A 17,280-nucleotide genomic window follows, 5' to 3' on the forward strand; every position below is an offset into this window, starting at 1 on the left:
AGGGGCTGGTGGAGTCAAGGGATATGAGGAGAAGGCAGGCACGGGTTATTGATAGGGGATGATCAGCCATGATCACAATGAATGGCGGTGCTGGCTCGAAGGGTCGAATGGCCTCCTCCTGCACCTATTTTCTATGTTTTGGCCCACCGAGTCCGTGCCGACCAGCGATCACCTGTTCACACTAGCACCATCCTACACAGACTGGGGACAATTTATAATTTACAGAAGCCAATTAACTTACACATAGTAGTAAACTTAATAAATAAGCAAAAGATGAGTATTTGTTTTAGTTTGGCATAGACATACAGCATGGAAACCAGCCCTTGGGCTCACGCCAGCCAGCGATCACCCCGTACACTAGCACTATCCTACACACACTCGGGACAATTTACAAATTGCAGAAGCCAATTAACTTACACAATCACCGCTGTGAACACCAGAATAAGTAAGAAGAAAAGTTCAGTATTTAATTTAATTTAGTTTAGAGTCACAGAGCGGAAAAGAGGCTCAACATCCATTCAACGAAACACGGGCAGGTGGGATTAGCTCGGATGGGCAGCATGGGCAAATAGGGCCGAAAGGCCTGTTTCGTCCTCGAAAATTTGGCTTTGCCAAATCCCAACCGCTGCGATTAGTTACCTAGTCAGCGGAAAGGCTATGCATGATTAGTTTTCAAGAGAGAGTTAGATTTAGCTCTTAGGGCTAACGGAATCAAGGGATATGGGGACAAGGCAGGAACGGGGTACTGATTGTGGATGATCAGCCATGATCATATTGAATGGCGGTGCTGGCTCGAAGGGCCGACTGGCCTACTCCTGCGCCCACTTTCTATATTTCTATCTTTTCCATTTGCCTTCCATGCACCCCACAGAAAAGTGACAGCTGGAAGGCTACTTACAGTAAAAGTACAGGCATTTCACTGTAAATAGTAAAAGGTTTGAATGGTTACGAGGACGTTGCCAGGACCCGAGGGCCTGAGCTATAGGGAGAGGCTGAGCAGGCTGGGACTTGGAGAGCAGGAGGATGAGGGGTGATCTTATCGAGGTGTGCAAAATCATGAGAGGAATAGATCAGGACACAGTCTCTCGCCCAGAGTCGGGGAATCGAGGACCAGAGGACATAGGTTCAAGGTGAAGGGGAAAAGATTTAATAGGAATCTGAGGTAGATAAAAATGCTGTAGAAACTCAGTGGGTCAGGCAGCATCTGTGGAGAAAAAGGATGGGTGACATTTCGGGTCGGGACCCTGAAGAGTACAGATACATGATAAGGGAGTAACTTTTAGTGCCAGGTAAAGGCAGTAAAGTCCGATCAAGGATAGTACAAGGGTCTCCAGTGAGGTAGATCGTAGTTCAGCGCTGCTCCCTAGCTGGTGATAGGATGGTTCAGTTGCCTGATAACAGCTGGGAAGAAACTGTCCCTGAATCTGGAAGATTCAGTCTGAAGAAGGGTCTCGACCCGAAACGTCACCTATTCCTCCGCTCCATAGATGCTGCCTCACCCGCTGAGTTTATCCAGCATTTTTATCTACCTTCGATTTTTCCAGCATCTGCAGTTCCTTCTTAAACATAGGAATCTGAGGGGTAACTTTTTCCACACAGTGGGTGTATGGAACGAGCTGCCAGAGGAGGTAGTTGAGGCTGGGACTATCCCAACATTTAAGAAACAGTTAGGACAGGTTTGGAGGGATATGGACCAAACGCAGGCAGGTGGGACTGGTGTAGCTGGGACTTGTTGGCTGGTATGGGTAAGTTGGGCTGAAGGGCCTGTTTCCACGCTGTGTCACTCTAGGACTCTAAGTGATTCACCAGACTGTCTGCAAAATATAAATCATAATCGCTGCAGCAAATAGAATTACCAGGAATAAAACTGACTGGGATACCATCTGCTCGGTGTGTTTTGATATTGAAGCCAGCCAGACTGATGGAGTTTAATGAAAGAGTTTTTGACCTAAAATACACCTACACGTCACGCTGCCTCGGGATGCATCACAGCACGGTTTGGGAACAGCTTCGTCCAAGACCGCAGGAAATCGCAGCGAATTGTGGACGCAGCCCAGACCATCACGCAAACCGACCTCCTTTCCATTGACTCCATCTACACCTCACCCTGCCTCGGCAAGGCCAGCAGCATAATCAAGGACCAGTCGCACCCCTGGTCACTCCCTCTTCTCCCTCTCTCCCATCGGCCAAGAGGTATAGAAGTGTGAAAGCGTTCTACCGCTGCGCCACTGTTAGACGTTGGTAAACGTGTCCCACAGCGAGTATGTTGAGACTGCAAAAAAATCCATCCAAGTTGGGAATCCCGTGCCAAGGAATAGGGTGGCGCTGCGGTAGAGTTGCTGCCTCACAGCGCCAGTGACCCGGGTTCGATACTGACTACGGCTGCTGTCTGTACAGAGATTGTACGTCCTCCCTGTGACAGCGTTGGTTTTCTCCAGGTGCTTCGGTTTCCTCCCACATCCCAAAGACATGCATGTTTGTCGGTTAGTTGCCTTCAGTAAATTGTAAATATACAATAGACAATAGGTGCAGTAGTAGGCCATTCGGCCCATCGAGCCAGCACTGCCATTCAATGTGATCATGGCTGACCATCCCCAATCAGTACCCTGTTCCTGCCTTCTCCCCATATCCCCTGACTCCGCTATCTTTAAGAGCCCTATCTAGCTCTCTCTTGAAAGCATCCAGAGAACCGGCCTCCACCGCCCTCTGAGGCAGAGAATTCCACAGACTCACAACTCTCCGTGAGAAAAAGTGTTTCCTCGTCTCCGTTCTAAATGGCTTACTCCTTATTCTTAAACTGTGGCCCCTGGTTCTGGACTCCCCCAACATCGGGAACATGTTTCCTGCCTCTAGCGTGTCCAAACCCTTAACAATCTTATATGTTTCAATGAGATGCCCTCTCATCCTTCTAAACTCCAGTGTACAAGCCCAGCTGCTCCACTCTCTCAGCATATGACAGTCCCGCCATCCCGGGAATTAACCTTGTAAACCTACGCTGCACTCCCTCAATAGCAAGAATGTCCTTCCTCAAATTAGGGGACCAAAACTGCACACAATACTCCAGGTGTGGTCTCACTAGGGCACTGTACAACTTGCTCCTATATTCGATTCCTCTTGTTACAAAGGCCAACATGCCATTTGCTTTCTTCACTGCCTGCTGTACCTGCATGCTTACTTTCATAGACTGATGTACAAGGACCCCCAGATCCCGTTGTACTTCCCCTTTTCATCCATTTTGTGTGTAGGATAGTGCTAGTGCACGGGTTGATCGCCGGTCGGGACGGACTCGTTTTTAGACTTACAACGCAGTAACAAACCCTTTCGGCCCACTAAGTCCACACCGACCAGCAATTACCCCGCACACCAACACTATCCTACGCACGCTAGGGACAATTTTGCAACTTACCCAAACCAATTGACCTACAAACCTGCACGTCTTTGGAGCATGGGAGGAAACCAAAGAAAACCCACGTGGTCACAGAGAGAACCTTTAGTTTGTCGTCATGTGTACCGAGTTACAGTGAAAAGCTTTTGTTGCTTGCTATCCACTCAGCGGAAAGACGATACATGATTACATTCGAGGCCTCCAAAAAAAGCCCAGACAGCACCTATACCTGGGTCTCTGGCATTGCAAGGCAATAGCTCTCCTGTAGAATCATGAGATTCTGGAGTAGTTCCTGAGGATTGGAGGGTAGCTAATGTAACCCCACTTTTTAAAAAGGGAGGGAGAGAGAAAACGGGGAATTACAGACCAGTTAGTCTAACGTCGGTAGTGGGGAAACTGCTAGAATCAGTTATTAAAGATGGGATAGCAGCACATTTGGAAAGTGGTGAAATCATTGGACAGTCAGCATGGATTTATGAAAGGTAAATCATGTCTGACGAATCTTATAGAATTTTTCGAGGATGTAACTAGTAGAGTGGATAAGGGAGAACCAGTGGATGTGTTATATCTGGACTTTCAGAAGGCTTTCAACAAGGTCCCACATAAGAGATTAGTATACAAACTTAAAGCACACAGTATTGGGGGTTCAGTATTGATGTGGATAGTGAACTGGCTGGCAGACAGGAAGCAAAGAGTAGGAGTAAACGGGTCCTTTTCACAATGGCAGGCAGTGACTAGTGGGGTACCGCAAGGCTCAGTGCTGGGACCCCAGCTATTTACGATATATATTAATGATTTGGACGAGGGAATTGAATGCAACATCTCCAAATTTGCGGATGACACAAAGCTGGGGGGCAGTGTTAGCTGTGTGGAGGATGCTAGGAGGCTGCAAGGTGACTTGGATAGGCTGGGTGAGTGGGCAAATGCATGGCAGATGCAGTATAATGTGGATACTTGTGAGGGTATCCACTTTGGTGTCAAAAACAGGAAAGTAGACTTTATCTGAATGGTGGTCGATTAGGAAAGGGGGAGATGCAACGAGACCTGGGTGTCATGGTACACCAGTCATTAAAAGTAGGCATGCAGGTGCAGCAGGCAGTGAAGAAGGCGAATGGTATGTTAGCATTCATAGCAAAAGGATTTGAGTATAGGAGCAGGGAGGGTCTACTGCATTTGTACAGGGTCTTGGTGAGACCACACCTGGAGTATTGCGTACAGTTTTGGTTTCCTAATCTGAGGAAGGACATTCTTGCCATAGAGGGAGTACAGAGAAGGTTCACCAGACTGATTCTTGGGATGTCAGGACTTTCATATGAAGAAAGACTGGATAGACTCGGTTTGTACTCGCTAGAATTTAGAAGATTGAGGGGGGATCTTATAGAAACTTACAAAATGCTTAAGGGGTTGGACAGGCTAGATGCAGGAAGATTGTTCCCTCCCTCACCATAAACCTGTGCCCTCTGGTCCTCGATTCCCCTACTCTGGGCAAGAGACTGTGCGTTCACCTGATCTATTCCTCTCATGATTTTGTACACCTCTATAAGATCACCACTCATCCTCCTGCGCTCCAAGGAATAGAGAACCAGCCTGCTCAACCTCTCCCGATAGCAACATGGTTGTAAATGTGTGTTTACTGAAGCATAATGACTGAAGATCAACCGAACTCAGACAGGCAAGGAGGGATTCAGCAGCTGGGAAGAAAGCAAAGCCTCGGTGCGTTTGAAAGCGGAGCCTCGGTGAGTTTGAGCGAGCGTTGGTTGGGTTTCTACAAGTTCCCCCTCCGGGCGACAAGCTCGACAACAAAGGGCCGATGTTATTGTTCGGTAACGAGGGGCCAGGCTTGAATGTGGGTCTTGTTTCTCCAGAGTTGCTGCCTGACCCGCTGAGTTACTTCGTAGGAAGGAACTACACATGTTGGTTTAAACGGAAGATAGACACAAAATGTTGGAGTAAATCAGCGGGATGGGCAGCATCTCTGGAGAAAAGGAATGGGTGACGTTTTGGGTCTTCAGACTGAGAGAATAGACGGTGGGGTGAACAGGAGACCTACCTTACTGGTGGGAGGGGTCCCCTCTGCCCCCCAGGTGGTCCTCTGTATGGACGGCGGTACTTGATAAGTCTCGTGTCCCTGTGGCGTGTGTGATATCGGGGCGGGGGGCACCTGGTAAATGCCCTGCCCCCCATGTTGAGGGGGCACCTGGTAGATGGGGTCGCGGTAGGGGCTGCCGCTGCCTGGCGGTCCCTGGCGGCCCACCGGGATCTGGTAGGCACCCTGCGCTTCGGCGGAGGTGCCCCCCGCCTCCGAGTCTTCGTAGATAGGCCCGACCATCAGCTTGAGCCGGTTGCCGGGGGCGATGCCCTGTCGGCCGTGTAGCGAGCAGAGCCACCAGCCCTCCAGGCCGCCCGTATTCTGCTCGATCACCGTCAGCACGTCACCCTTGCGGAACAGCAGCTCCTCCGCCGACTCGGGGACGTTGTCGTACAGAGCCTTGGCCATGTGGTTCTGGAGGACAAGAGGGAGGAGGGAGGAAAAAAAAAACAGCAAGAGGTTACGGCCTGGGATAGGGACAGCTCCATCCAATAGATAATAGACAATAGGTGCAGGAGTAGGCCATTCGGCCCTTCGAGCCAGCACCGCCATTCAATGTGATCATGGCTGATCATCCCCAATCAGTACCCTGTTCCTTCCTTCTCCCCATATCCCCGCTATTTTTAAGAGCCCTATCCAGCTCTTTCTTCTCACAACTCTCTGTGAGAAAAAAGTGTTTCCTCGTCTCCGTTCTAAATGGCTTACTCCTTATTCTTAAACTGTGGCCCCTGGTTCTGGACTCCCCTAAAATCGGGAACATATTTCCTGCCTCTAGCGTGTCCAAGCCCTTAACAATCTTATATGTTTCAATGAGATACCCTCTCATCCTTCTAAACTCCAGAGTGTACAAGCCCAGCTGCTCCATTCTCTCAGCATATGACAGTCCCGCCATCCAAGATTGCAAGAAATGTGGATGCAGACCAGACCATCACACAAACCAACCTCTCTTCCAAGGGAAGCGTGCAGAGAAGATTTACGAGGATGTCCCCAGGACTCGAGGGTCTGAGCTATAGGGAGAGGTTGAGTAGACAATAGGAGGACAAAGACTAGTGTGTAAGATAGGATCATAGGGTCATACAGTGTACAGCCTGGAACAGGCCCTTCAGCCCACTGCATCTCTGCTGACCATCATGCCTATCTATACTCTCCCAATTGACTGCTTCAATTCCATATCCCTCAATGACTTGACGTTTGAGATACAGTGTGGACAATAGACAATAGGTGCAGGAGTAGGCCATTCGGCCCTTTGAGCCAGCACCGCCATTCAATGTGGTCATGGCTGATCATCCACAATCAGTACCCCGTTCGTGCCTTCTCCCCATAATCCCCTGACTCCGCTATCTTTAAGAGCCCTTTCCAGCTCTTTCTTGAAAGTCTCCAGAGAACCGGCCTCCACCGCTTTCTGAGGCAGAGAATTTCCACAGACTCACAACTCTCTGTGGACGCAGACCAGACCATCACACAAACCAACCTCTCTTCCAAGGGAAGGGTGCAGAGAAGATTTACAAGGATGTCGCCAGGGCTCGAGGGTCTGAGTTATTGGGGTGGAGGTTGAGCAGGCTAGGACTTTATTCCCTGGAGCGCAGGGGGATGAGGGGTGATCTGATATAGAGGTGTATAAAATCATGAGAGGAATAGATCGGGTAGTCGTTTGCCCAGAGTAGGGGAATCTCGGACCAGAGAACATAGGTTTAAGGTGAGGAGGAAAAGATTTAATAGGAATCTGAGGGGTAACCTTTTCCAAACACAAAGGGTAGTGGGTGTATGGAACAAGCTGCCAGAGGAGGTAGTTGAGGCATGGACTATCCCAACGCTTAAGAAACAATTAGACAGGTACATGGATAGGACAGGTTTGGAAGGAAATGGGCCAAATGCAGGCAGGTGGGACTAGTGTAGCTGGGACATGTTGGTCGGTGTGGGCAAGTTGGGCCGAAGGGCCTGTTTCCACACTGTGTCACTCTGTGACTGTGGAGGCCAAGTCAATGGATATTTTCAAGGCAGAGATTGATAGATTCCTGATTAGTACAGGTGTCGGGGGTTATGGCGAGAAGGCAGGAGAATGGGGTTGAGAGGGAAAGAGAAATCAGCCATGATTGAATGGCGGAGAAGTCTTGATGGGCTGAATGGCCTAATTCTGCTCCTATCACATGAACTTATGAACTCATTGACCCTCCCCTTTCCAGCTCTCCTACAGCTCACTGTCTCCGCCTCTTCCTTTCTTCTTCCGCCCCCCCACTCCCACATCAGTCTGAAGAAGGGTCTCGACCCGAAACGTCGCCTATTTCCTTCGCTCCGTAGATGCTGCCTCACCCGCTGAGTTTCTCCAGCATTTTTGTCTACCTTCGATTTTACCAGCATCTGCAGTTCTTTCTTAAACACCTCATAGACTCGGATATATTTTCTGTTCATACAGCGGAGATGAGTTTAGAGTTACCCAGGCGGCACGGTGGCGCAGCGGTATTGTTGCTTACGAACCTAAAAGTATTGGGCAGAACCAGAATATTTTCTCTGGAGGTTGTGAAGAGGCCTGATCGAAGTCTACAAAGACAAGGAAGGCATGGAGGGGCTGAGATTCAGGCCCAGTTGCACGAGGCACCAGGTAACGAAGCTGCTTCACAAGCTGATCGGTTGCATCGTGGCTTGGTTCGGTAACTTGAACGTCCAGGAGCGGAAAAGACTACAAAAAGTTGTAAACACTGCCCAGTCCATCCTCTGATCTCCCCACCATCGAGGGGATCTATCGCAGTCGCTGCCCCAAAAAGGCTGGCAGCATCATCAAAGACCCACACCATCCTGGCCACGCACTCATCTATCCGCTGCCATCAGGTAGAAGGTACAGGAGCCTGAAATCTGGTACATCCAGGTTCAGGAACAGCTTCCATCGAGGGGATTTATCGAAGTTTCTGCCTCAAAAAGGCTGGCAGTATCATCAAAGACCCACACCATCCTGGCCACACACTCATCTCCCTGCTACCTTCAGGTAGAAGGTACAGGAGCCTGAAAACTGCAACAACCAGGTTCAGGAATAGCTACTTCCCCACAGCCATCAGGCTATTAAACATGGCTCGGACAAAACTCTGATTATTAATAACCCATTTTCTGTTATTTGCACTTTATCAGTTTATTTATTCATGTGTGTATATATTTATATCATGGTATATGGACACACTTATCTGTTTTGTAGTAAATGCCTACTATGTTCTGTGTGCTGAAGCAAAGCAAGAATTTCATTGTCCTATACTGGGACACATGACAATAAACTCACTTGAACTTGAACTACTTCCCCATAGCCATCAGACTATTAAACACAACTTCAAACAAACTCTGAACTATAACAGCCTATTGCACTTTATCTGTTTATTTATGTGTACATATACGGTCTATGGTATAATGTATTCATGCCTACTATATTCTGTTGTGCTGCAGCAAGCAAGAATTTCATTGTCCTATCTGGGCCACATGACAATAAACTCTCTTGACTCGACTTTTGACTTATTGCTCTTCAAGGTTGGTTAATGTTTAAGTGAAATCATTTTCTATAAGTGCAGCAATTAAGGAGCATTAGCCCAAGGCGTGGCCTGCTGAAACATTCATATCTGATTGCCGTCCACAACATGTTTTGAAATGCGATTTACTTGTCAATGTTTGCCACTCCTTACAAGTTGAATCAAGACTTGCCATAAATTATTTTCATGCTCATATGCTGATTTAATGGATTCCCACACAGTTTTGTTTAGTTTAGACCACAACGGTGGAACAGGCAGAGGACGATGGCTGACCTTAGTGGAGCGTCACAACGGCTGGGAAGGCGGATGGAGGCCGCAGCAGAAAAGGGTCTCCGGTCGTCTTGGACTCCATGCCACTGGATCCTGACCCAGATCTGTCAAGGACCGTGGGGTGGCTGTCTGTGCACCAGTCTCCCCACGTTAAACAAAGTCACGCACAGGTGTCCTCCAACCCTGGAGACACCCATGGTCAGCCATGACCGAAGGGGGCCTAAGAATTTAGTTTTGAGATACAGTGCGGAAACAGGCCTTTCGGCCCACTGAGTCTACTCCGCCATTCTATTGAATCCATCTACACCTCACGCTGCCTCGGCAAGACCAGCAGCGTAATCAAGGACCAGTCTCACCCCCGGCCACTCCCTCTTCTCCCCTCTCCCATCGGGCAAAAGGCACAGAAGTGTGAAAACGCACACCTCCTGTGGAGAACGTCACCTATCCATGTTCTCCACAGATGCTGCCTGACCCGCTGAGTTACTCCAGCACTCTGTGAAACGTCACCTATCCATGTACTCCACAGATGCTGAGTTACTCCAGCACTTTTGCGTCTATCCTCGGCGTAAACCAGCATCTGCAGTTGCTTCCTATTGCTTCGTCGACAGATAATTGCACGTACATCTGCACATGAAGTTGTCCGACTGTTCCTACTGAGTGTGGTTAACCTGGGTTTTACCTGTGACAGTGTCAATTATCTGCAGCACTGTGCAAGATGCCAGTCCATCGCACGCACAGCAAGGGCGGTCACGGTGGCGCAGCGGTAGAGCTGCTGCCTGACAGCGAATGCAATGCCAGAGACCCAGGTTCGATCCTGACTACAGCCGCTGTCTGTACGGAGTCTGTACGTTCTCCCCGTGACCTGCGTGGGTTTTCTCCGAGATCTTCGGTTTCCTCCCGCACTCCAAAGACGTGCCGATTTGTAGGCTAATTGGCTTGGTAAATTTTAAAATTGTCCCTAGTAGGATAGTGTTAATGTGCGGGGATCGCTGGTCGGCACGGACCCGATGGGCCGAAGGGCCTGTTTCCACACTGTATCTCTAAAACTAAAACTAATCACCAGGCAATCTCTGCAGGTGAAAGCCAGTGCGGCCACCCTTCTTACTTTCGTCCTCGAAACTAAGTTTGGTAACATTTAGTTTTGTTAAGAGTGATACAGCATGGAAAGCGGCCATTCGGCCCAACTTGCCCAAACCGACCAACATTGTCCCAGCTACACTCATCCCACCTGCCAGAGGACATAAGGTGAAGTTTAAGGTTAAGGGGAAAAAGATTTAATAGGAATGGGATGTCAGGACTGTCTTATGAAGAAAGACTGGATAGACTTGGTTTATACTCTCTAGAATTTAGGAGATTGAGAGGGGATCTTATAGAAACTTACAAAATTCTTATGGGGTTGGACAGGCTAGATGCAGGGAGATTGCTCCCGATGTTGGGGAAGTCCAGGACAAGGGGTCACAGCTTAAGGATAAAGGGGAAATCCTTTAAAACCGAGATGAGAAGAACTTTTTTCACACAGAGAGTGGTGAATCTCTGGAACTCTCTGCCACAGAGGGTAGTCGAGGCCAGTTCATTGGCTATATTTAAGAGGGAGTTAGATGTGGCCCTTGTGGCTAAGGGGATCAGAGGGTATGGAGAGAAGGCAGGTACGGGATACTGAGTTGGATGATCAGCCATGATCATATTGAATGGCGGTGCAGGCTCGAAGGGCCGAATGGCCTACTCCTGCACCTAATTTCTATGTTTCTATGTTTCTATGAACCTGAGGGGTAACTTTTTCACACAAAGCGTGGTGGGTGTATGGAACGAGCTGCCAGAGGAGGTAGTTGAGGCTGGGACTAGCCCAACGTTTAAGAAACAGTTAGACAGGTACATGGATAGGACAGGTTTGGAGGGATATGGGCCAAACACGGGCAGGTGGGACTAGTGCAGCTGAGGCATGTTGGTCGGTGTGGGCAAGTTGGGCCGAAGGGCCTGTTTCCACTCTGTATCACTCTATGAATGACTCTCCGACTAAACAACTCCCTGTAGTCAACCCCCTATCAGTCTGAAGAAGGGCTTCGGCCCGAAACCTTGCCTATCTCCTTCACTCCATAGATGCTGCTGCACCCGCTGAGTTTCTCCAGCATTTCTGTGTACCTTCCCTGTAGCTAAGTCTCTACTCAAGCCTCTAAATAGAATAATGGACTGAAGGATAGGATACTGGTAAAATCCATGTCCCTCCAAACCTGCCCTATCCATGTACCTGTCTAACAGTTTCTCTACTTTAACTAACTAGTCTAATTTAGTTTGGATGTACAGAGCGGAAACAGGCCCTTCGGCCCACCGAGTCCGTGCTGGCCAGCAATCCCCCGCACACTAAGACTATCCTACACACACTTGGGACAATTTACAATGATACCAAAGCCAATTAACCTACAAACCTGTGCGTCCTTGGAGTGTGGGAGGAAACCGAAGCACCCAGAGAAAACCCACGCAGGTCACGGGGAGAAACCGAGACTTTTTCCAGCACATCCGTAATGTTATGAAAATGGCTCGTAAAGCTGAAAAATGGCCGAACTGTGGCGCAGCGGTAGAGTTGCTGCCTTATAGTGCCAGGTGTTTTAGAAGGCAGTGGAGGCCAATTCACGGGATGAATTTAAAAGAGAGTTAGATAGAGCTCTGGGGGCTAGTGGAATCAAGGGATTTGGGGAGAAGGCAGGCACGGGTTATTGAATGGGGACGATCAGCCATGATCACAATGAATGGCGGTGCTGGCTCGAAGGGCCGAATGGCCTCTTCCTGCACCTATTTTCTATGTTGCTAGGTTGAATATTGGGTTAACACATATAGGGCCTGTACCACTTTCATGACCTAATTCATGACCTTCTATACTTGTGGACATTTTTCATCATGTTGAAAAAACGCCCCAACCTACTTGATGCCACGAGTACCTACGACTCGCATCACGGCCTACCTACCTACGACCTCGTGACGACCATACTGCGAGTATGAGTCGAGGGGAAACTCGGCAGAGGTTGTGAATTAGGTCGTGAAAGTGGGACAGGCCCTTAAGAGATATCATTTAGGTAGATTTTTTTCAAACTTAAATCTATATCTGATCCGTTTTGGATAGCATGCAAAACACAGCTTTTCGCTGTCCTTTGGTATACATGGATAAACTTAAATCTATCTTTGTTTAATAAGGAACTGCAGATGCTGGAAAATCGAAGGTAGACAAAAGTGCTGGAGAAACTCAGCGGGTGCAGCAGCATCTATGGAGCAAAGGAAATAGGCAACGTTTCGGGCAGACTCTCAACCCTATTCTCCTGCCTTCTCCCCATAACCCCTGACAGCTGTACTAATCAAGAATCTGTCTTCTATATATCTAATACGTTTGGGTGGCAAACAAACCAAAGCATTTTAGTTTAGAGACATAGGGTAGAAACAGGCCCTTCGGCCCACCGAGTCCGCACTGGCCTACTATCCCCGCACACTAAAACACTACCCTACACACACCAGGGACAATATACTTTTATTACAAAGACAGTGATTGACAGATTCTTGATTAGTACGAGTGTCAGGAGTTACTGGGAAAAGGCAGGAGATTGGGGTTGAGAGGGAAAGATAGATCAGCCATGATTGAATAGTGGAGTAGACTCTCAACCCGAAATGTCACCCTTTTCTTCTCTCCAGAGATGCTGCCTGCCCAGCTGAGTTACTCCAGCTTTTTGTGTTTATCTTAGTGGAGTAGACTTGATGGGCCGAATGGCCTAATTCTGATTAGTACGGGCGTCAGGGGTTATGGGGAGAAGGCAGGAGAATCCTGAACTAAAAACCAAGCTTAATAACTCAAACTTAATAACCCAAGCTTAAAAAAGCAAGCTATAGAATCTAAGCTTCAGAATTTAAGCTTAAAATCAAAGGTAAAAAACTAAACTAAAAATGACAATAATAAACTTAAACCTAAACAATTCAGCCTACTCTTAAAGAAGGGCCTTGACCCGAAACCCAAGTTCGGCCTTTATAACAAGAGGAGTCGAGTATAGGAGCAAAGAGGTCCTTCTGCAGTTGTACAGAGCCCTAATGAGACCACACCTGGAGTATTATGTGCAGTTTTGGTCCCCTATTTTGCGGAAGGACATTCTTGCTATTGAGGGAGTGCAGCGTAGGTTCACAAGGTTAATTCCCGGGATGGCGGGACTGTCATATGCTGAGAGAATGGAGCGGCTGGGCTTGTACACTCTGGAATTTAGAAGGATGAAAGGATATCTTATTGAAACATATAAGATTATTAAGGGTTTGGATACGCTAGAGGCAGGAAACATGTTCCCGATGTTGGGGGGAGTCCTGAACCAGGGGCCACAGTTTAAGAATAAGCCTTTTAGAACGTGAGATGAGGAAACACTTTTTCACACAGAGAGTGGTGAGTCTGTGGAATTCTCTGCCTCAGAGGGCGGTGGAGGCCGGTTCTCTGGATACGTTCAAGAGAGCGCTAGATAGGGCTCTTAAAAATAGCGGAGTCGGGGGATATGGGGAGAAGGCAGGAACGGGGTACGGATTGATAGATGATCAGCCATGATCACATTGAATGGCGGTGCTGGCTCGAAGGGCCGACTGGCCTACTCCTGCACTTATTGTCTATTGAAACATCACCTATTCCTTCTCTCCAGAGACGTTGCCTGTTACTCCAGCATTTTAATGTCTACATTCCTGTAATGCGGACTTTGCCTGGGCCAACTATAAAGTCCACTGGACCGTGACTAACGCAAACCCCACACTGTGCGACCCGAGGAGCTCTGCCTTCACACAAAAGCCCTTTCAGTTTCGCTGCCAACTCGTCGGAGAGAAAAGTAGCAGATTGACTGGAATCTGACCCTGAAAACCTAACGCCACAAGATGCTTCAAAGTCGCCGTGCGACGTGTGGATGGGAGCCAGGGATAATGATCAGATACCACATATCTTTATGCTGGAAAATACGTGGGTAAAGTCACACAACCAACAAATGATCTCAACGTTCTAGTCAAGTGTAACTGACAGGACGACTCTTTTTATCAGTTCATTTTCACCCCCTAAAATCCTCAGCCATTCCCAAATATGGAGCGATATTTCTGCTATAGAGTGATTAGAAACATAGAAAATAGGTGCAGGAGTAGGCCATTCGGACCTTCGAACCTGCACCGTCATTCAATATGATCATGGCTGATCATCCAACTCAGTATCCCGTACCTGCCTTCTCTCCATACCCCTTAATCCCTTTAGCCACAAGGGCCACATCTAACTCCCTCTTAAATATAGCCAATGAACTGGCCTCAACTACTTTCTGTGGCAGAGAATTCCACAGATTCACCACTCTCTGTGTGAATTTTTCTTTTCTCATCTCGGTGCTAAAAGACTTCCCCCTTATCCTTAAACTGTGACCCTGTGTTCTGGACTTCCCCAACATCAGAAACAATCTTCCTGCCTGTCCAACCCCTTGTAAGTTTGTATAAGATCCCCCCTCAATCTTCTAAATTCTAGCGAGTACAAGCCGAGTCTATCCGGTCTTTCTTCATATGAAAGTCCTGCCATCCCAGGAATCAGTCTGGTGAACCTGCTTTCCAGCGTGGAAACGGGCCCTTCGACCCAATTTGCCCACACGTTAAAAGGACTGGGCAAGCTAGATGCAGCTAGATGCAGGAAAAAATGTTCCCAATGTTGGTCGAGTCCAGAACCAGGGGCCACAGTCTTAGAATAAAGGGGAGGCCATTTAAGACTGAGGTGAGAAAAAAAAACCAAACCCTTTTTCACCCAGAGAGTTGTGATTTTGTGGAATTCCCTGCCACAGAGGGGAGTGGAGGCCAAGTCACTGGATGGATTTAAGAGAGAGTTAGGTAGAGCTCTAGGGGCTAGTGGAATCAAGGGATATGGAGAGAAGGTAGGCACGGGTTATTGATTGGGGTCGATCAGCCATGATCACAATGAATGGTGTTGCTGGCTCGAAGGGCCGAATGGCCTCCTCCTGCACCTGTTTTCTATGTTTCTATTTCCCATCTACACTACATCTGCCACCTGCCTGCGTTTGGTCTATATCCCTCTAAACATTCCTATTGTGTACCTGTCTTTCCACTTGTCACTTTAATTCCATGTTTCATGCATCTTGTTGTGTTTTTATGACTGTTGGCAGATTAATTTCCCTCCTGGGCTAAATAAAGTTCTATCGTACTGTATCGTATTGTCTGAACATTGCGATAGTACCCGCCTCAACTACCCGTGTAGGAAGGAACAGCAGAAGACAGACACAAAATGGTGGAGTAACTCAGCGGGACAGACAGCATCTCTGGAGAGAAAGAATGGGTGGCGTTTCGGGTCGAGACCCTTCTTCATCCTCAACTACCTCCTCTGGCAGCTCGTTCCATTCATCCACCCCCCTTTGTGTGGAAAAAGTTACCCCCCAGATTCCTGTTCAATCTTTCCCCCTTCAATTTAAACCTTTGACGATGACTATTACTAAACCTCCCCCTGCAGCTCAGTCTCTATTTAAGTCTCTAAATAGGATAACGGACTGAAGGACAATTGTGAGTTGTGAGTCTGTGGAATTTTCTGCCTCAGATGGTGGTGGAGGCCGGTTCTCAGGATGCTTTCAAGAGAGAGTTAGATAGGGCTCTTAAAGATAGCGGAGTCAGGGGATATGGGGAGAAAGCAGGAACAGGGTACTGATTGTGGATGATCAGCCACGATCACATTGAATGGCGCTGCTGGCTCGAAGGGCCGAATGGCCTACTCCCTCACCCATTGTCTATTGTCTATTGACAGGATGCTGGGAAAATCTTTCTTCCTCGAATGCTACACAGAGGCCTATTTATCTCCCGGTTGCCAACCATATTAAATCCCCTTCCCATTCCCATACTGACCTTTCCACAGATCCACCTTCTGACTAAAGAAGTCCCTCCTTTCTAAAAGAGCGCCCTTTAATTCTGAGGCCATGACCTTTAGCCCCAGGCTCTCCCACTAGTGGAAACATTCTATCCACTCTATCCAATCTAACTAGGCCTTTCACTACCCATTGACTTGGCCTCCACAGCCTCGAGGCTAAAAGCAATATAAATAATTCTTCTCGGCGATGAGATAAGGTGGAACTTTTTCAGATAAGGTGGAACTTGTGGACACATCTCTCCTTTCATCTTAGTTGTATTGATGTGCCATCCACAATCCAACGTTATCCTTATCGCATTCTCTCTCTCTCTCTCTTCTAACTCCTTAAACCACTGTTGGATTGGATCAATTGAAGGATACAGCATGGGAACAGGCCCTTCGGCCCACCGAGTTGGCGACAACCATCGATCGCCCGTTCACACTAGTTCTATGTTTCTCATCCGCTCCCTACACACTAGGGGGCAATTTACAGAGGGCCGATTAAACTTACAAACCCGCACGTCTTTGGGACCTGGGAGGAAACCGTAGCACCCGGAGGGAACCCACACGCTCACGAGGAGAACGTGCAAACTCCACACAGACAGCACTGGAGGTCAGGATCGAACCCGGGTCTCTGGTTTTAGTTTAGATTAGAGATAAAGCAACTAAACTGGCTTTTCGGGCCCACCGAGTCCGCAGCGACCAGCGATCACTCTGTACACTAGCACTATCCTACAGACACTAGGGACAATTTCACATTTTTACCTGCAATGCTGTATGGCTTTGGAGTGTGGAAGGAAACCGGTGCACCCGGAGAAAACCCACGTGGTCCCGGGGACTCCACGGGGCTGTGGAGTCGGAATCGGAGCAGTTTTGGAGCTGCTGGAGTCGGAGTTGGTAAAAAAAAGTCCCGACTCCAACTCAGACTGACCTCAAAATGAATTTCAGAGGCCACGTAAATCGGAAAAAGCCCCACTTTTCCGTCGGGGAGAACCTACGAACTCCGTACAGACAGCACCAGTAGTCAGGATCGAACCAGCAACTCTACCGCCGTGCTGCCCCAGGGCAGCTTTTTCCACTCGTAGGACAGTGAGTATATGGACATCTTGGTGGGCATGGACGAGTTGGGCCGAAGGGCCTGTTTCCGTGCTGGACA

General features: G+C 48.3%; 1 protein-coding gene across 1 annotated transcript in view; it reads right to left on the reverse strand.

Moving 5' to 3' along the window:
• Window positions 1-17,280, reverse strand: part of nedd9 (neural precursor cell expressed, developmentally down-regulated 9) — an 83,882-nt gene that overhangs the window by 39,446 nt on the left and 27,156 nt on the right. The window contains exon 2 of the mRNA XM_033014479.1: window positions 5,436-5,888. Coding sequence (XP_032870370.1) covers window positions 5,436-5,888 — 453 coding nt within the window. The remainder of the gene's footprint in view (window positions 1-5,435; window positions 5,889-17,280) is intronic.

Source organism: Amblyraja radiata, chromosome 2 (genome assembly GCF_010909765.2).
Source record: "Amblyraja radiata isolate CabotCenter1 chromosome 2, sAmbRad1.1.pri, whole genome shotgun sequence".
In the NCBI taxonomy this organism is placed as follows: domain Eukaryota; kingdom Metazoa; phylum Chordata; class Chondrichthyes; order Rajiformes; family Rajidae; genus Amblyraja; species Amblyraja radiata.